Source organism: Schistocerca gregaria, chromosome 2 (genome assembly GCF_023897955.1).
Source record: "Schistocerca gregaria isolate iqSchGreg1 chromosome 2, iqSchGreg1.2, whole genome shotgun sequence".
Taxonomy (NCBI): domain Eukaryota; kingdom Metazoa; phylum Arthropoda; class Insecta; order Orthoptera; family Acrididae; genus Schistocerca; species Schistocerca gregaria.
In genome coordinates, this window is record NC_064921.1 from 506499607 (window position 1) to 506521913 (window position 22307).

General features: G+C 37.5%; 1 protein-coding gene across 1 annotated transcript in view; it reads right to left on the reverse strand.

The window, feature by feature from the left end:
- The window catches only part of LOC126328907 (cytoplasmic dynein 2 heavy chain 1), a 906666-nt gene that overhangs the window by 633169 nt on the left and 251190 nt on the right, over positions 1 to 22307 (reverse strand). The window contains exons 15-16 of the mRNA XM_049996078.1: positions 19309 to 19407; positions 7316 to 7449 (exon numbers count right to left, since the gene is read on the reverse strand). Coding sequence (XP_049852035.1) covers positions 7316 to 7449; positions 19309 to 19407 — 233 coding nt within the window. The remainder of the gene's footprint in view (positions 1 to 7315; positions 7450 to 19308; positions 19408 to 22307) is intronic.

Sequence of the window (22307 nt, forward strand, 5' to 3'; positions counted from 1 at the left end):
TTTGAGATGGAAGAGCTAAAGAAGCAATGTGTCTGCATTAAATTCTGTGTGAAATGGAAGAAAGCCTTTGCAGAGGCACACCCATTGATGCAGGAAGCCTACGGTTGTGAGTTCTTAAGCCATACTTGGAGTTACAAATGGTTCACACAGTTTAAAAATGGCCAGATGGAAGTTAAAGATGACCCTTGTTCAAGATGCCATTTAACTTTTACCAACAACACTCCTGTCAGGAATCTCAATGTAACTGTGCATGCCAATCGAAGACTGACTGTCCCACAGATTGCAGAAGAAATAACATTTCAGTTGGATCATCTCATGAAATCCTGAGACAGCATCTTGGAATGCAAGGTGTTGCTATCAAGTTTGCCCCATGACTCATGAGTCAAGACAAGAAAGACCTTTGCCTCGCAATCTGTAAAGAGTTTTTGGATCACTCAGTTGAGAATGAGATGTCCCTTAAGATAATCAGAACTAGTGATGGCACGTGGGTCTAAGATTATGATTCTGAGACCAAAGTTCAGTCTTCAGAATGGGTTGGGAAAGATTTTCGAAGACCAAAAAAAGCCCATCTGGTCAGCTCAAATGTCGAAGCCATGCTTATAGTTTTCTTTGACTTTGAAGGATTAGTTCACCATGGATTTGTGCTGCATAGACAAACTGTTAATAGATGGTACTATGAGGATGTATTTCAATACCAGCGAAGAAATGTGGGAAGGAAACACCCAGAAATGTGGTGAGAAAATTCAAGACTTTTGCATCATGATACTCCACCCAATCATTTGTCCCTGTTGGCACATGACTATTGCACAAAACATGAAATCACTGTGCTGCCTCACCCTTTGTGCTCTCCAGACCTGGCCCCTGCTGACTTTTTTTTATTTCTGAAGTTGAAAATCCTGTTGCGAAGACAAGGATTTGCAATGACAGACAAGATAAGACAAAATTTGCAGATGCCACTTCGCATGATGCAGCAAGAGGTGTACCAGAAGCGCAACCAGCATTGAGCATGGTGTATCAATTGTGGAGGGGAGTATTTTATTTTGGAGGAGACCATGCATAATAAGTAAAAGGTAAGTGAAAAAAAAATGTTGTGGGCAAAGATCCAGAACTTTCTGAACAGACCTCATATTACAGCTATCTTTCTGCTTATCCCTTCCTCATTTTTCAGCTTGTGGTTTATTTGCTACTCAAATTCACTGAGTCAATGCCCATCTTGTTAATCTTCTAACAGGCCTTTCATGCCTAATAACCACGACACAGCTGCATGGCCTGTTATCACCTTAAGCTTCCTCCTGTGTAAATAATATTGGAAGTATGCTATTCTGTATACTACAGGAAGCACCGCTCTCTCCGTTGTAGAGTAATTTCGTTCTGTGGCATTCAATTGTGTTGATGCAAAGGCAAAAGGATGTTCTTGACCATTGACCTCCTGGCTAAAAATGCAGCCAAGGACATAGTTTAGCGAATCACATGACAATACAAATTATTTATGAAAGTCTGGAAATACTAAAACTGAAGTGGATGTCAACACTTCGTTTAACTCATTAAATGCTCCCTGACATTCCTCCAACCATACAAACTTAACAGCTTTCTTCAACAATTGCATAAATGGTCTTGCAATATCCAAAATCCCTCCACACACCTGCTACAATAATTTGTGAGACTGATGAAAGATTGTTATTCCCTTGTAGTTTGTGGTACTGGAAAATTTTGTATGGATTGCAGCAACCTCAGATCATGGGATGACATGGCCCAAGTAGTTAACTTCCCCCAGAGCGAAGTGACATTTTTCAGCACTGAGTGTGAGACAAGCTGCCCATAATTTGGTGAATACTTCTTTTATACACTGTCTATGTTCCTGCTCATCCCTTGAATGCATGATTGTGTCATCAAGATATACTGAGCAATGGCGTGGTTTCGCTCCTCTCAGTTCTCCCTCCAGCAGCCATTGGAATATTGCCAGCACATTCATGAACCCAAACGGCATCCTCCTATATTGGTAGTGTCATCATTTGCTGCAAAAGCTCTTCTTCATATGCCTTCAGCAGCCACTTCTAAGTGATGGTATCTCCTCTTTACGTCCAACGTAAAGAATTGCTTGCTTTCGCTTACGTTATCTATGGCCTCCTTGATATTCAGAATAGGCTATGCATCTGTTGCTACCTTGCTATTCAAATAACAATAATTGCAACAAAACCAATACTTCTGTGAACCATCCATAGACTTCTTAGGTACAATTACAATTTCTGCCATGCGCTATTGCTTTCTTCTGCCATTCTGTCAGCTAATTGTTGATCTATGAACTTTTCTAAAATTGGTTGCAGTGACCATGTTATTCTATATTGTCTTTGGTATACTGGTGCTTAATTTCCTGTTGGAATCCTGTATTGTGTTATTGATGTGACAGCCAACAGACTTCTCGGAAAAAACGGACCCTGCAATCCTAGCAACAGGTTCTCCAACTGTGCTCTATCTGCTCCTTCAAATGCTTCGGCTTATCACAAAATGCAGTCCTAGCAGTGTCCTGCTCCCCCTTATAGCTTACACCTCCTGTGTGGCAATCTTCCACACCTGGAATCTCTAGTGTAGCTAATACCATTCCATTTAACAACTTTACATCTTTAACGCCAAAAATATGTGCACTGATTGGTACCACTTTTCCTCCATCCACTTCCTGTACATGTACAATACTATGTTTCACCAAACAACAGTCTTTGTCTAATACTTCACTACCCTCTGATGGTTCTGTTACACATATCATACCTATTCGTAAGTTCAGTTCCACATTCACCCATAGTGATTTTCTGGTGCCTTCTGGCACACAATCATGCAAATCAAGACTTAATGCTATTACTCATGGTTTAACTGGACCTTCTTGTATACTAGACACTCCTTGCAGCAGTTTAACATTGACAACAGTGTCCTCTAGTCAGAATGTCTTCCCCCTCAGTTCCACTACAGGTCATCGAAGGTCAATTATGGCAGTATATTGATATAAGAAAATCTAGCCTTAGGACCCTGCCTAACCTCTCACATACATGAGGCACCCTTACTCAGGAGGACAATGGTTCTAAGCTGCATCCAGCCATCCAGATTTAGGTTTTCCATGATTTCTGTAAATCGCTTTAGGCATGTGCCAAGATGGTTCCTTTGACAAGACACGCCCCATTTCCTTTTCCATCCTGATGCTGAGGCCCAGGGAGGAACTTGGTGTTCCAATGCCAGCCGCCATCCACTGCCTGTTCGAGGAGCACAAGTGGAGACCCACACACAGCTGCCTCTGCCACTGTGGAGCAAAGAGCAGTGGGCCTGCTGCCTGGCATGTCACTCTGACAGAAAGCACCTGTGTTGCAATTGGCCACGGCCTTGCCTTCCCTGCCAGCCCATAGTCCTGATGCAAGCTTTGTGGAGTGCCTTCCTAGTGGCTGATGCCAGGTGCACAATCTGGACTCATAAGGAAAGGCATGCCTGTCTCATGTGGAACTGAAGATATAGTGAAGTTATACTGTTAAATTGTCCACAGCATTTACACTGGTTCCCCACCACCTGTGGCATGACCACACATCCACCACTCCTACAGATGTGGTTCATAAAGAGTGATGTCAGGATGGAAGATTGATATCAGGAGGGCCAACGTCACGACAATCAACAGCAGAGGGTGTGTGATCCCTGAAGCACATTATTCAAGTCTCAGCCCGCAGCATGATCATTGGACTGAGTGAGATTATTTTGTTCTTGTGTGGTGGTAATCATGGGGCTGTAGTTAAGAGGGCATGATTTTATGAAAGTTACATTAACAAAACCAGGGGAACCTGTGTGTATCTGTTGCAATTTGGGAGTAATGGTACAGATGAATTGCTAGTACCTGTGTGTTGTACTCAGTGTAATCTACTTGGGCATTCTGCACCTTGTGCTGAAACAATAGTAGAACCGCTTTACTTGTAAACATTTTGGTCACAAGACTAGGCAATGTGGAGAGTTCAGATGACTATGATTGTGCTCCATCTCCACTGATCTTATTGTCGACGGGACATTAAACACTAATCTCCTCCTCCACTTTGAGGCACCACTGCCTCTCACTGCTTAAACATGGTTGTCCTAGTGACACTACTGACAGCAATGATCATATATCATTACCCCCTACCCCCCGTAAATAATATCATGGTGAGTTCCACTGCCTCCTACCTACTAATTCACTCAAGGCTACTGACACACATGCTCCTGTGTCCGACAATACTTTATAAGCTCCTTCATCCGCAACACACATTATGGCATGATTTGCATCTGCATTCATTCTGAATGAACTTATTCCTACCAGGAATTCCTGTTGGCAGTTCTAACTCCCTTCTAAGTTTAATGGACCATACCTATTCCCTGGATTACCTCTACCATTATCCCTGCAACTCTACTGTTGACCAAAGCCTCCTCTACTGCCTGACCTGTGTTACTCCTGTTATGCTGTGGGTTCTGTAATTGGTACCATAGACATGTCCTGTTCAATGACATTTACAACACTTAATATTCAAAGTAAATACCCGTTTTCACTCTCTTACCCCTGTCAAACTACCAATTTCGTTTTCTTCCAAAGCTAACCTAATCTGCTCAGGAAGATCCTTACATGCCCCCATACACTCTCTCCTAGACATTTCTGGTGTTAAATCCCTTAAAAAAGCATGAAGCGCCAGTTGCTTGGGCTCCTGCAGCACCACTTCATTTACCTCTATTTGAATGAGAGCTCTACATGTTAATGTTCATTTTCATAATTATATCAACAAAGTCTTCTACTTCCTCATTATGTCTCCTGGATACCATCCCTAATTGTTAGTGAAAAGACCATGCGCTATTATGCTTCATGTATCATTGTTCCAGCTGCTGTCTAAAATGGTCAAAAAAAGTTTCTGTATTTCGCAATGCTTCTGTGCAGCTTACACATAATTTTGCTTCTCCTGACAATCATAACCTTGCAATCTGCAACAGCTGTTTATCTGACAAAACCCCTACACCAGCTGATGACTTAAGATCCTCTATAAATACCAACACATCCTCAGAGCTCTACCAGAGAAAGGTGAAACAAGATTTGCTAGCCAGATCCACTCCTAGAGTTTGAAACTCCAACACTATCATCTCATGATTCTTCCCAGCTAATTCATTAAACATAACCACATTATCCACTCACAATTGAGCCACACCTGATCCACTAATCACCACACACCTACTTCACTGGTGCCATCTTGTGTCTCTGATTTTGCCTCTGTGTCCATTATCCATAATAAAAATTATGCTACAACACAACAATATGCACAGAACAGTTAGGCACGAAGTGTTCTACCAAGTTACTTCTTCTGACTAATCATGAGTCACCTCAACTCTGTACATTGCCTAGTCTTGTGACCAAAATGTTTACAAGTAAAGCAGTTCTACTATTGTTTCAGCACAAGGTGCAGAATGCCCAAGTAGATTACACTGAGTACAACACACAGGTACTAGCAATTCATCTGTACCATTACTCCCAAATTGCAACAGATACACACAGGTTCCCTGGTTTTGTAAATGTAACTTTCATAAAATCATGCCCTCTTAACTACAGCCCCATGATTACCACCACACAAGAACATAATAATCTCACTCAGTCCAATGATGATGGTGCAGGCTGAGGCTCGAATAATGTGCTGCAGGGATCACAAACTCTCTGCCGTTGATTGTCGTGACGTTGGCCCTCCTGATATCACTCTTCCCTCCTAACATCACTCTCTATGAACCACATCTGTAGGGGTGGTGGATGTGTGGCATGCAACAGGTGGTGGGGAACCAGTGTAAATACTGTGGATAATTTAACAGTATAACTTCACTATATCTTCAGTTCCACATGAGACAGGCATGACTCTCCTTATGAGTCCAGATGGTGCACCTGGCATCAGCAACTAGGAAGGCACTCCACAAAGCTTGCATCAGGACTATGGGCTGGCAGGGAAGGCAAGGCCGTGGCCAATTGCAACACAGGTGCTTTCTGTCAGAGTGACATGCCAGGCAGCAGGCCCGCTGCTCTTTGCTCCACAGTGGCAGAGGCAGCTGTGTGTGGGTCTCCACTCGTGCCCCTCGAACAGGCAGTGGAGGGCAGCTGGCACTGTAACACCAAGTTCCTCCCTGGGCCTCAGCGTCAGAGGCAGCAGGTACAGATAGCAGGCCAGTGGGGCTGTAGTACCAAGTTTTGTGAAGGGCCCAATTTGGCAGCAAAGACACAGCCTGGTCTCGAGGTGGAGGTTGCTGCTGGCTCTGCACAGTTGTCTCATGGTTTGGCAGTGCTCAAGCGTCTTGGTGTGACTACTCAGCAACTATCAAGTCCCAGAATCAAATTACATCCGGTCCTCAAATTCAGCCACATTTATACTCTGTTACTGCCCATTGTTCCTCTAAAACCTGTGTCTAGTCACGTCACCCATAAAAAATAGACTTGCTGGAGAGTGGTGGCAATAACTCTTGGCTACATTGTTCTTTGCTGCATGGGGTAGTTTACCGCTCCTCTCAGCTATCATCATTTTGCAACTCACTTGCGCATCTGTTATTGTGCCCTACATGCCAACATGAGTAGCTGACAGGCAGTGCTGTCACTACAATACTCCACAGAGACCTCCATATTATTTTCACTCACTTACACTAAAGATTTAATACTTTTACCTCAAATACTGGGTAGTGCCACTACAGCTTAGAAACTTACCAATAAAACATAAACAAACAACATCAATATGAATAAAAACTGATTTTTTTTTCATAGAAAAGCCACTAAGCAAATCATATCGAGTAATAAATCAAACAATCAAAAATCCAGGTTGCAATGTATTGTTTGTAACAGTCTTTTTGTTGTGTTGCCTGCAACTTAATGTGATATCTTTACAACGAGTAGCAGTCTATTCTTTTCTTTATATTGTTTATATCAAGTAAAACCTATCCATGAGGAGTATATTTTTTACCACCTGCCAAGATTTCCACTTTCTTATATCAAGACAATAACACCTGAGGTATATAACCAGAAGTATTCACTTGTTAATTTTTGAGGAAGTGGAATTACTTACAAAATCTTTATTTTAAAAAAATAATAGTTTGAGAATCTGAGTACTGATCTTAGGAACAATTTCCATGTTGTTTCATTTAAACTTTTGAAGCCTTTGTCTCATTTTCATTTTCTAGAAAGTGCTGTACCACAGAGGAATCACTTGTATCACATAAATATTATTTCTTATCATGTAAGTTCATTAGTTTCCCAGTGTTCATTTTTAACAAATAACAAAATATGTATATTGTGAATAAACTACATTACCTGAAAATAAGTTCAATACTGATTTCACTCAAGTGATCATTCAGAGTCTCCAAACCTAACTGATAATGATATTCAATAGCCTTATATAGCTGGTAATCCCAATGTAAGCGCCATGATTTCATATTGACAAATTTCTGCAAAAACAAAAATTGATAAATCAATTTATTTTTCTTAAATTCAAAATATGTAATACAACAGCCAGAAGGAGGAACTATTCTAACAGCAAGCAGTGCATAATAAACAATCTAAAAACTGGAGCAATTCAGTCAGAGCTATGTAAAAAAATACTGTGAAATAAATTGTGTCTTGGATTTCAGTACTATTAGGCTCTCTAACTATTAGTATTTTTGCATATGACAAGTACTGTCATTTAACTATGAATAGTATTTACATACATAAAAAATGGTACTCAGCAACAGAAGTGTACGAAGTTAATTAGTGATCAAAGAAAAGAGGTAAAAACATTTCATATTTTTGGAAGATGATTTTACAATATATAGTTCTGGTAGAATGCAAGAAACTGAGGAACTGAGGAGTGAAGGTAACAACTCTTACATTAGTGGAAGTGTTGAGTTCTTGACGGGCACATACACAAGATTGAAAGTTTTACTAGCTTTTGGCTTCAGTGCAGTTTTGGCTAGAATGGGGAAGGAAATAAGTCTGGGATTTAGATATGCCATATTGAAAGTAATGACAAGGATGGCGATTCATTACTGGAAAATATACAGGCTTGGAAAGTTTCTTCCATAATTCCATGTGAATAACTTACTGAACTAATCCTTAAGTTATACTTACTTGCTATGTTCTACATATATGTGTTCAGTGTGAGGAATTCGGAAGAAAAATAGATAAATGGAGACAAAGAATAAAGATAACTCAGGAAACCCGCTTCTTGTAATTTTCTGTAAGTGAATTAGTACAAACTGACCAAGACAGAGAGAATTACTTTATGTCAACTTCTTTGCTTTATTTGAACATTGGACATGGCATATAATCATTTCATTCACATATACAAAACTCTTATTCTGTCTGCTGATAACTACGTGCTTTATCATCACTAGAAAATCATATGCTGAAAGGTTTAAGAGAGAAAAAGATGCAAACCCACTAATTTTTGCTATCCACACTTTGTCTATCTCATAGAAGAATGAAATTAACCCATTTTGACTATCTGTTACACACTGATTGAAATGAGATATGAAACTTTCTTGAGAACAAAATTCTGAAATTAGTAAATTATTACAATGCAATAGAAAACAAAGCAATTCAGGAACAGTATAAAGTGTAATTGAAGAAAGGACTTTATTCACATCTTGACTACTCACATCCACTCTACGGGAATCATGAGATTTGCATGTACATGGTTTCATGAATACAATACCAGTTTCACCATGTACTTGAATTCTCATAATTATCCTAGCAGTCTGGTACTTAAGTAGAATTACCAAGCTGACTCAGTTCTGTGCTTCAACTCAACACTCTTCCTTGTCATAAGGATCATATTCCTCTGTAACCTTGTCCTGTACACTGGTAAGAGCTACTGCAAAACACACTAGCTATGACTTTTATATTCATGTCACCATACACTAGATACTGATTTCTCATCCCCAAAAAAGTAGCTTTACACCTCATTTGCTTGCTAAATAGCATGTAGTTGTTTCAGTCCACCTGTCTAGCCACAACTTTGCTACTTATTCCTTGTTCTTTTTACTGACTTTGCACTGACACTGGCAATTCATTCTTTTAGCTTTACTTCCTCAGTTCTTCCTTAAGATCACTTACACCTTTCTGATTCTTTCCTTTCTCTACGATAATTTTTGTTTCATATAAACTTATGCATCAGTTTATTTTTTACTTCTATCTGATTTGTCAATTATCCTCTCCATCTTGCTGCTTAAATCACAATTAGTCTCCCTCTCTCTGGTATGTATCCCCCCCCTTTTTTTTAAAGCATAAAGAACATTTTTCCTGAAACAAAGTAATATTGTAGCCAAATGCTTGCATCTCTGGTTACTTTCTCATGTAGCAGAATTCCTTGGTTTTCAACATCTAGTCTTGACCCAGAAATGTTCATGTAGGACACATGATTTAATACTTCTGAAGGTAAAAAATAGAAACAGTACCACTGTAAAAATGAGATGAAATGAAGGCAGCCAGATGAAATTAAAGTGTATGAGAATAGAAGCATCCTTTTCTTCTCCTGAATCTCGATTTACTGGTTTACATACTGCCACAAATTTTTGCATGGGTAAACCCATGTGCCCCATACACCCTGCTGGCATTGATGTCTGTGTTGCACTATCTGTAGTCTGTCTGTTCAAATTAAGATATAGTTCACTACTCTGAACTAGCATGGATTACACATTAACAGCCACAATAACAACATTCCATTTCGAATCCAACATGCAATATTCAGATACTAGATCAGCAAAAAACTGAACAGAAACAGTCAAAACATTCTTTGTCACCAATGCTACATCAATGAGCATGAGGACAACAAGAACATGAAATATGTAATGAACTGCGACCTAATACTTTTTCTAGACAGAAAAAAAGGAGAACTTCTTGTACAGGTTATCAGCTGGAAAGCAAAAATATCCCAGATTATGAGGTCCAGAGCATCAGAAAAAAATGAAGCAACAAAGTGATAGTTTTGAAATGGAAATTAAGAATACTTAACAGTATAAATGATCAATTTAACAAGTGACATATATGTCGTATCAACCTAAAATATATCTAAAAACAAAGATGATGTGGCCTTTACAAATGTCTGCTTGTGTCTGTCTATGTGCGGATGATATGAATGTGTGTGTGTGTGTGTGTGTGTGTGTGTGTGTGTGTGTGTGTGTGTGTGTGTGTGTGTGTGTGCGTGCGAGTGTATACCTGTCCTTTTCTCCCCCTAAGGTAAGTCTTTTCATTCCCAGGATTGGAATGACTCCTTACCCTCTCCCTTAAAACCCACATCCTTTCGTCTTTACCTCTCCTTCCCTCTTTCCTGATGAAGCAACCGTTGGTTGCAAAAGCTTGAATTTTGTGTGTATGCTTGTGTGTCTATCAACCTGCCAGTGCTTTCATTTGGTAAGTCACATCATCTTTATTTTTAGATATATGTTTCCCTCTATTATAATCAACCTAAAACAGGTTGATCAGAATGAAGAAGAGAAGGTTGTGGCTATGAAGGGCATGTGTGAGGAATAAGAGCACAAAGAAATTCATTGAATGCAAGGATAGAAGGTAAATAAGGGAAAGTTCATTACGTGGTGAGGATTCAACCCAGCCCCATGCTAAGTTGGAGACACAGTTCATATCATTATACTCGACAAAATGTGAAGCAATATTTAGACTTCTATTTCTGAAGTAGACTGACCAGTCATTCTTAGTGTGAGACACATGTTAATCATGGTAATTCAAAGTTCTCCGTAGAACCTGAATGTTAACTCTGACAAACAACACAGTTAATCTTGTAAGCATCTGTCCCCTTATCTATGCAAAAATTTTGTCACCTGTTCAAGTTTGCGTAATCAATGTCAGGTAATTATAATAGTGAAAACTAAGCATATGTTAACAAGTGCAACACAAAGTACCACAGGCTTGTTTTACTGGTGAGAGACCATGACAAACAATCTCAACTAGTAGATGGCAAAAGAAAGTGTGTGGAACTGATTAGAGTGTTTGCTAACCATCAGTTTATGGCACAGAAATACATACATTCAAAATTTTGCTATTGTAAATAATGAGTCACCATAGATATATGAGGTATGCTACATGAAGCTGTATCTCACTATACAGTGAAACACCTATTTTACATTTTTGTGAGATCCAGACTCAAAAATGCAAAATTGAGAAAAATGCAGAATCAAGGAAAACGGTAAAACTTCCAAAATATGAGCAAAACCATATGTAATTGGCATATATGATTAAAAATCATAATCCACTGCAATACATTGCAAAATCTGTATAAGCAAAGGAAATTAAATGTATAAGGCTATGTTTATACAATAATTTGAGGTAATTAATTGCATCGATCTTAACAAATCACAGATTTGTAACAGCAAGTATAAACTCATCTATAAACTGAAACTGATGTCTGGGTACAAGGTAGTCAAACTATTTTCAAACATGTACAACTACAAATTATACATCAAAACAGCAATTTTGGGAGTTCTTTTCTTTATGCTCACCCAAAAAAAGCAAAAATTGATGAACATGGTGAATTAAACTAAAAACAGTGAAGTGAAAGGTGTCATAATACAACATTTTGGGGATTAAAGTCTAGTTCAGGGCCAGCAGCAGTTAGGGGATGTTTATTTACTGCTCACAGTTTGTCAATATGTCAGTTTCACGTATCCAATGGGATGATTCTTCGACACAATCAATGAGAGGTGAGAAGAGAAGCAATCGTATCCAATGGGATGATTCTTTGACATAATCAATGAGAGGTGAGAAGAGAGGCAATGTATCTCTATCACCCAAATTGAAACCATTATCTTGTTTGCTGTTTTTTTGTGTATTAGTGAGTTTCAAGGTTTTGTGATTATGGCAGCAAGTGCTATAAAGTGGACTGACATTTGTGCATGTCTTGTGGATTAATTGCAGAGACATGAAAATGTATCAAATATAGTGGTGAAAAGAATATGCAATCAAACTGTGCGAGTGAACTGATTAAGTGGATCAATGTTTTTCTAGTTAAATCATGGGAGAAGGCATCAATGTTTATTTATAATAGAGCTGCACTTTTGATGTATTAATAAACATTGATCCACTTACCTTCTCCCATGATCTAATTAAAAACATTTATCCACCTACTTTCTCCCACGATTTGATTAAAAACATTGATCCACCTACCTCCTCCCATGATTTAATTAAAAAAACATTGATACATTTAGGTAAAATAAATAAATAAATGTGCTCACACAGATCAATAGTGCAGCAACAAAAAGCAGAGTAATATTTCACTGATTTTATGAATATATCACAGGTTGCAACACTGTCCTCAGTTTGCAGATACTATCAAAGTTTAAACAATTGTGAATAAAGCAAGGAGCAATTCAATTAAGAATACTTGTTTACAGCAATCTTTCACTCTTTCCTTCTGAATGTATTACTTCCAAACACATCATCTGTCTGCTGCTTCCTCACTGACTGTGTTGCAGAACGCAAACAGCTGGCACACCTTCTTTTGTTCACATCATACCTCATGGCAAGCGCTGACAAAGCTCCTGCACAAAACACATAAGTACACTGGTGGCCCTGTTATAGAATTTCATCCATGTGATGTGTGTGTAGTTTTCTTCTCTTGATGAGAGAAACACAGATGTGAAGAAATGGGTTTACTTCCACAATTCACAAAAGCTTAAGTCAGCTCAGTGATTTTCCTGTACACTGTGTATAAAGTAAATTTAAAAGTAAGCTCAGGCGCTACAGTTTTGCTTCATGCCTTCTATCACTGCTGCCAATCTTTACGATCTACAGTGTGTGGTGCAAAGTATACACATGAGTAGTGTATGTAGTTGTTGCAACTGTACAGTGTCAGATTTGAACACAAAAGTCTTTAAAATGTGCTACCACAAAACTGTTGTTCTATTTGTGCATGACTTCTCTTGCATAGCACATGATCTGCACAAAAAGAATATTTTCATCACTTTGCAAAATGCTTTCACCCCTACCCGCGCTCCCCCTCTCCACACATCCAGCAGGCAAGCTCATTTTACATTTGTTAGCATAGTGTGGTGGCTGTGCTGGCTATTGGGCGACATAACAAGTCACCAGCCAACAAGAGTTCACTAGCCAAAAATGGATGACGTTTCCTTGATTCTGACTGAGCATATTCTTCGAGACTCAGTGTTTGAATTTAAAAGGTTGACAATCAATGGTGTTAAAATACATGCAAAAATATGAGACTGAGTTATAAGTGGCACAAGAGAAGGTGGCAGCTGGGCTCCTTTGTCATGTATTGGCTCAGTCTGAAACACACCATGCCAACTGTCCCATTTTCCCATTGCTGCAGCAACCTAGCAGTAGTTGTAACATAATTGTGTAGTGCAGCTAATCATAGCAAGCTGTACTGCCAATGATGATCATGGATTACATCAGTATTTCCTCTCTCAAGTCTCCCCTCTTCACAACAGCCTACAATATTCCCTTAACTCCGTCACAACCCATGGTGTGAATCATCTGGTTTTTTGTGCCATTCGTAACTTATTCAGTCACATCAAACGTCACTGGGGTTTCAAATTTGTAGTATCGAACCATGAAAAATATAAAATTGTAGAACATAAAATCAAAGTCCCACTGTAGTTTTGTGAATGCCCACATGAATTAACAACTATGGCTGTGATAAAAATACTGTTTAAACAGATTTGTGGATAAAACGTAACTATCACAACTGCATGAATGAAATCATCATGGATTATTAGAGCAAACTGATGTATTAAAATATAAATATGATGTGTTGTATAAGATTAATAGGTAAATTAAATGAAAAAAGTGCATTAATTCCTCTATAATTACTGAAAGGTTTTGAAAAACAGTCAGTAATGGAGTTCAGTGCTTGATGTGTAGCACAGAGCATTATTTGTTTGTGCAAAATTTGATACTTCTGTCAAACAAAAGTATTAAGATGGTGATACTTGTAAGTGCAAGAAATCCTACAACTCAAAAATGTTGAAAATATCAAATTTTAAAGATGGAAACACGTCGATACTGACAAGAGGATAGAAAACTTAAGCTACCTATTGTACGTGATAATAAAATGAACAACAGTTATGGGAGGAAGTGATCTAAAAGTAATAGTCAGCTATAAATACCAATATGCAAACATTCGAGCAACTAGAAGGACCTTGAAAATGAGCAAAGTAAAAATGAAGATCTGTTACAACCTGGTAAGACTTTCAACAAATGGCAAGACAAGGAAGTGGATAAGACAACAGAAAAATGTCCTGGTACTTGGCAGCAGTTATGACCAACAACACTCTGCTGTCACAGGTCAGATTTAATTCAATACTTCTTTAAACAACATACTGAATGCTGTGCTGTAAAATCAGTTCTGCAAACTCTGTCCCTCATAATTATAACAGTTTACAGAGCACCCGCAGTAAACATTTCAAAGCTCATTTCCTAGCTAGAAACAATTCCTATAGAACTTTATAGAAAAAACAGTAAGATTATATTCTGTGGAGATTTTAACACTAATTTAATTCCAAGTAATAGTAGCCATTAACAGTCCAAACCAAAATTGTTCACTTTCAACTTATTCCCTATGATTGCATTCTGAACAAATGTAGATTGGCTCAGAAAGAACATTTCTGATAATCTGTACCTGAAATCCACTTGTTACAATGAAGTAAATAAACAGAGAGCAGGAGAGCAGCAAGTGATCACATCCAAGTTAAAAATGTCAGAACATTAAATACTGAATCTAACACTATATTTAGAAATACTTTACAATGAAAACAACAGGAGAAGTATTACTAGGCAGGCACTGAATGAGAAAATCACTTCATTCATAAGCTCTTTCCTCCAAATCTCTGCAGCCTGCTTGCCCCAAAGAGAGATTAAAATCAAACCAAACCCACAGGAAAGGAAATAGTGCTTGGCAAAAATAATGTAAAAACTATATGGAACATCACAAAAAATGAGACAAATAGGAACACAAAATTAGAACAAGTAGGGAAATCAAAGTCCTCTATAGTGCAATCAGAAAGTGACCGTTTCAGAATTCAATGATTTTTTTTCTCACTGCAGTTGGGAAAAAGAGAATACCACAATAACCAGTCTCTCGTACAAGCCATAGATGTGTCTGATCCCCTGCAACATGTAACAAAGAATGCACTTCATTTCAAAAGTGCAACTACTAAAAATAATCATGTAAAAATCATAAAATTAGTAAAACGTACCCAGTCCTCAGGGTTTTGAGGTATATCAAGTACAATTTTAAAATCCTCTCTACATTTAATAAGTCACACATTGTGCTATTTGTGTAACTTGCCAGTGAAAACTGGCATATTTCCTGATAGATGATGGCAAATCACAAAAGTGGAGAAAGACGTCTAACACCCAACTACAAGCCCATCTCTCTGCTGCCAATGTTTTCAAAAGTGTTTGGGAGAATAGTTTATGACAGGTTTTATAAACACATTGCAGAAAATGAATTACTGAACCTTCGCAGATTATCTTTTGTAAAGAGATTTCCACAGAAAGAGCCATACGCAGTCTCACTAATGAAATTTTAGATGAGTCAAATTTCACAAGGTATCCAGTGGGAATGTTTTGTTAGCACGCTAGGTCCTTTGATTGTGTAAAAATATGTTCCACACTATGGCCTCAGAGAAAACAAATAGTTGTCCTAGCAGATCAAGGGTAACAATAAATTCAGAATGGGGACAAGTATGGAAATGCCTAGGACTCAGTTCTTGTTACACTGATTTTTCTTTCGCTCTACATTAATGATCTGTCAAATACAATTAATAACAGTGCAAAAATAGTGATGTATGCTGATGATACAAATTTTCTCTTCAAAATTCCCAAATACGTAAAGCAGGTTGTAGCCAAGAGAATACAGTCCCAAGTATACAAATGGTTCACAGTAAAAAGACTAATAATCACTTTTTCCTTCAAAAACTAATATCGTGCTATTCCAGATAACAAACATAAAGTTCCTGAAATGGTATTAACATTCAGAAAAGTAATGAAAATACACAGTCGAACTTGCTAGGCATCTGGATGGGCAATCAGTTGAGACAAAATGAGAAAAATAATAAGCTGTTCTACACATTTAGCCATGTTTTGCACAGAAAGCTATTTCTCACTTTTTTTTTACAGAAAAATAATGCAACTGTCATTTTTTGCTTATTTCTAGTCTGTACTATGATATAGTGTTATAGTCTGAGGATATGTTAGAGGAAATGAGAATGTTTTGAAACTCCAAAAACAAAAAATTAGATTAATATGTAAAGTTACTAAAAGAACATGCTGCAAGTGTGTCTTCATATCTCTCAGGATATTCACATTATAGGACAAGATAGGGCGTCTCTCTTAAGGATCATCAGGTACATTTTCTCTTGTGTTTCAGCAAATATTCGCAAGTTCATTTTTGCATTGTGTACCTGGAATCAGCCCAAACAAATAGTGCTTTTCACATCTTTCATGCGAAGCCCAGTGTCAACAACAAGTATTGGTTTGTTTCCTGTTAAAGACAAAATTATTTTTAAGGTGGTATTTTAAATGTGCATTCAATAGATTGGTCCAAAATTACTACAGTGGGATATTCATTTTATCTATATGTATTACCAAGGACAGTAAAATACAAAGAATAAACAGAAGTCCATCAGCAACTTAGTAGCACTGCATGTTTGGTGGTAGCAGTCAGCGCAGTACAGGGCAGTGCTGTCACAGATGGAGTACTGGTTATTCTTCATGTTTTACTGATCCTGTAAATACATATCGATAAAATGAATATCACACTATCAAATGGGCATGTAAAATCCAGCTTTCAAAATAATTTTGTTTGTAACTGGAAACAAACCGGCACTTTCCATCAAAATTGTGCATCGTATGAAAGATGCAATGAGTAGTGTTTATTTGGGCACACTATCACTACACAATGTGAAAACGAAATTACAAATATTGGTTAAAACACCAGAGGAAATATGCCTGATGACTTTTAGGAGGAGAGACATTCTGAATACAAGTGTTGGTAGCCAACAATAGGACAATTTCTCAGACAAACTGTGACATTCACAACCATGACACAACAAAAAAATATACATATATATTTTTACCAAGGCTCTGCCACACTGGTAAAGAAACACAATAAGTTTCCCATCAATATAAATAAGGAGATCAATAATGTACACTTTTTCAAAAGGAAACTAAAACCATTCCTAACAGACAAACGTTATGATAGAACAAACAAATTCTTAGATTTGTAAAGTTGTCCTTCGTGTAAGAATAGTGGAACTGAAAATATAACTTCACACTTAAATAAAATACAAGATGCAATCAGTACCACAAAGTTAAAATAATAAAACATAAATAAAAGTGTAAACAAAGTCCTGAATATGAAAATGAGGTATTTTTATTTATGTTATGAAGATAAAATGTTTCAGTTTAATTGGTAAGATAAAATGTACTTTTATTTATTTCTGTTGTGAATATAAAAACATGTGCTTCTATTTATTTCTCATTTTACGTATGCAAATGCAATTTTTGCCAAAGCACATTGTAGTTGTAATATTACATACAGTGAAGTATGCCACAAAATGACTAAACTAAACTCTATTTGATATTAAAAAAAGAAAAAACTGCAAAATTTATCTATAACAGAGCACAGCACCAAGAAACTATTTGACAAAATTTAATGACCTATAAGCAGACGTGCAAAATATATTTCCAATATGTTACACTCTACAATTATTTGCAGTAATTTCTGAAAACCTTTATTTGCACTTGTTCTTTTTAAGCCAAATGACAAGCTGCCTCAATAGGGAATTGGTGACAGTATTATCTATACACTGTCTATAAGAGTTTTCATATATCCAATAAGACCTTCTGAGAAAGTTTCAGTTTACATATACATATCCAGTAATACTATATTTATATTCTGGCACTGTCTATAACAATTGATTTTTATAATAAAACAGAAAGAAACTTCCACATGGGAAAAATATATTAAAAACAAAGATTCCAAGACTTACCAAGCGGGAAAGCGCCGGCAGACAGGCACATGAACAAAACACACAAACACACACACAGAATTACAAGCTTTCGCAACTGGCAGTTGCTTCGTCAGGAAAGAGGGAAGGAGAGGGAAAAATGAAAGGATGTGGGTTTTAAGGGAGAGGGTAAGGAGTCATTCCAATCCCGGGAGCGGAAAGACTTCCCTTAGGGGAAAAAAAGGACAGGTGTACACTCGCACACACACACACATGGGATATGTGTGTGTGTGTGCGAGTGTACACCTGTCCTTTTTTTCCCCTAAGGGAAGTCTTTCCGCTCCCGGGATTGGAATGACTCCTTACCCTCTCCCTTAAAACCCACATCCTTTCATTTTTCCCTCTCCTTCCCTCTTTCCTGACGAAGCAACTGCCAGTTGCGAAAGCTTGTAATTCTGTGTGTGTGTTTGTGTGTTTTGTTCATGTGCCTGTCTGCCGGCGCTTTCCCGCTTGGTAAGTCTTGGAATCTTTGTTTTTAATATATTTTTCCCATGTGGAAGTTTCTTTCTGTTTTATTTACATCGTCATTAATTTGAACCCAACAATTACGTTTGTTATTGTCTCTGTTGCATTTCGAAATCTTCTCTATCGTCTGACTTTCTCTTTTCCTTTGTACAAGAAGTTTCACTTTGTATTCATCTTCCATTTTTCCGTAATCTACCATACATTTTATCCTGCCTACAATTGATTTTTAGTTTGACACAGTGTTTAAATTCATCTAGTGTCATTATTATTCAAACTGACTTCAGTTTTACAGATTGTACGTGATACATAACCGATAATGACAATATTCTTCAATGTTTGATCTTCTCAAATTCTTTAATTGGGTGATTCAGGGGAGGGGACCAAATAGCGAGGTCACTGATCCCATGAGATTAGAGAAGGGTGGGGGAGGAAGTCAGTCATGCCCATCCAATGGAAACACCCCAGCATTTGCCTGAAGTGATTTAGAGAAATCATGGAGAAACTAAATCAGGACGGTCGGACGTGGGTTTGAACCGTCATCCTCCCAAATGCGAATCCAGTGTGCTAACCACTGCGCCAGCTCGTTCGGTCCTCAAATTCTTTCTTGAAAAGTATCCATCAAAAGTAGTCATTGGAAAATGTCATTTTGAACTAGTGTAGCAGACTATTTTTTCCCACAATCACACAAGAACAAATTTTCTAGGTAATGAGGCAGCACTAGCCACTAGGAATTGGAGTATACTTCGAACTAAGATTGTTAATTAGATGTGTGTGTGTGTGCAAGTGAGTGTCTTAAAAATATGTACAATGACTAACCTGTTTATCCACTTGATCAAATATATCACGTATATCCCTCAAAATTTCCTTCATCTTGTGTTGATACCGCAGGGAATCTGATTCCATCAGTGCAAGAACCTGCAACATGACACATAAGTTACCATTAGGTAACAACAGACACACTCCCCCTCCCAACCAGATATTTTCTATTACACATTGCTTTGGTCAAAGATCTTACCTTATGTATGTATTTTTGGAAAGTAGTGATAGACTAAAACCCAAAAATGAATCTTTTATGACTAATGCTCTGGGATTCAATGGAGCTCACTCAAAGATACAAAGCTTCCTAATACATTAACATTACATGCCACATTGTATCTTAAAAATGGATGTCAGCCTATTGCAGAAAAGTATTTATCATTCGAGACCGCTGTTTGTTCCTCACTAAAGAAGTGGCAGCATACTTATCTACGACCAAGAAAGGCCTGGAGGTATATCACTTTGCACTTCAGTATAGACTATAATATTAGTTTAACATTTATAATAATTTAAACAAAATCACAAGAAAAGAAAATGTCACCTCTGTGGAAAAGTGGATTATCTGTGTTAGTCACAATTTTATTTTAAGGGCAATACATCTCCTTCTCATCTGATACATTTGCAATAAAATTATGGCTAGGTGACAGTTGTAAGGTCCTTTTTATGTTTCTGTTGGCATGTGACAGTTCTGGTTGCGTAAATCAATTTGTAATGGGAACTTCTGCAAGGGAATAAGGCCACAGTTTACAGACATTAACTGTTTAGAAAAAACTGATACTGCCACCACAATAAATTATAATACTGTTTTCAACGAACCTAGGTGGGCTCTTTGGGCAAAGAGTGATAACATTAAGCATTGATCAAACTTCAAACTAAATGGTTTTTCAACCACAAGAAACAAAAAATCAAAAACTTTCTGGAGTAGTTAATTTGTTGCATTAGTCACTATTTTATTTGAATTACAGGTCAGATTTAAAGGACACGCTCTTAACATCTGGTGAATTTGTCTTAAAATAATTGTTACATACATTAAAATTATTGTTAGGTGATAGCTGCTACATAACATTTTGTTTCTGTTGTCAAGTGGCACTTTCTAGTGAGCCATTTAATTTGGCATGTGAAATTATGCCTGGGAATAAATGTACAGTTCATGGACATTAATTACTTAGAATAAAATATCTATAGCCTTCACAAGTAATCATAATACTGCTTTCAAATAATCTAGATAGATCTATTCCCTAAAACATTAGGGAATTATCATTATTTTCATATTGAACTAGATGTACCCAGTATGTCTTGCAATACTGTGGGAAGCAAAAAAAAAAATTATTTCATAATCTATTTATTGGCGAGTTTTTGGATACACAACAGTTTTGGTTTTTCCATCTGATGCACACAAATAAGTCAGATGGTTTCCCACACTATATACAGTTGTTCATGTGAGAAGCATGGATTTTCCAAATTTAGTATGTCAATTGTAGTGGTTGTCCCTGTGCCTTCATGGTCATTGCAAATGTGAGTCAGAATGGAAATTGCATTTGAACTCAAATGGCATGTATGTTGGAACCACTGGTATGTGGTTAGGAACATTTAAATTTCCATTCACTTGTTCTTAACAGCAAATCTCGGAAAGTTCTTGAACGACTGATTTGAAAGTTTTGCCGCAACATTGCAAAATGTGTTGCAAATAGCTTTAGTAGTAAAGAAGTCATAAAACAAAAGGTATGCCTCATATGTTGGTTTCTCATGAATCTCAATGTTTACCAGGTGGTTTGAACAAAACTACGGAGATTCTTCGGGAACTCAAATGGAGGGAAGGCGGCGTTCTTTTTGGGAAATACTACAAAGAAAATTTAGACAACCAGCATTAGAAGCTGACTGTCGAACAATTTTGCTCCTGCCAACATATGTCATGCATAAGGACCACGAACATAAGATACGGGAGATTAGGGCTCATACGGAAGTGTACAGTCGTTTTTCCCTTGCTCTATTTGCGAGTGGAGCAGAAGGGGAAATGACAAGTAGTGGTATGGGGTACCCTCTGCCACACACCTTATGGTGGCTTGAAGGGTATCTATGTAGATGTAGATGTACTCCTTTTTAGGGGATATGAACCTTCATAAGTGTGCGGAGAACAACTCACCAAAGTTTCATCACAACTGGATCAATGGTTTACACTGAGTTTCCTGGTGTACAATGTGTCAAACAAAACCTTTGTTATCTATGCCTAAGTGGTTCAATTGTCTATTCAGTTTATGAATGAAACAAAAAAAATCAAATAGTACATTGTTTAATGAAACTGAATGATCAGTGTGAAAGACAGATAGATACACTGAGAAATAAAAATAAAAAGAGAATATGACCATTTAACTAAGAGGAACTGTTGGTCACCTCATGTGAAATATGTTGCTTTGTTGTGCTCCATATCTTACATCTTTTCCATGAGATGTACTGACACTGGACACTGGAATGTTCGTCTTTGGCATGCTAGTGTAAAAGGTGCAACAGATAAACTCATCTCAAAAACTTGGATACAAAAAGTTAATATAAAATTTAAATGTGTTTTTCCTTGTGACTGTACCAAAACTCATGGATACATTGTCATATAATGTGTGTTTTTGTACACTGCGCCATAAAAAATTTATTTTGTGCTATTGCACCAACTGTTGTCAACATTTGTGCTTTATACAATTTTAACAGTACTATTCTCACTTAAATTATCATACATCCCCAAGAACCAAGAGAGCAATGCATGATGCCTTCAATGACTACCGTAACACAGTACTGTCAAGTGATCTTTCACAGAACTCAAAGAAATTATTGTCATATGTAGACGCTGTTATTGGCACCAAAGTTAGTGTCCACTACCTAGTGAATGAGACAGGAACTGATACTGAGGGTAGCAAAGCAAAAACTGAAATGGTTAACTCCATTTTCAAATGTTCCTTTACAAAGAAAAACCCAGGAGAATTGCCCCAATTTAATTGTCGTACAAGAAG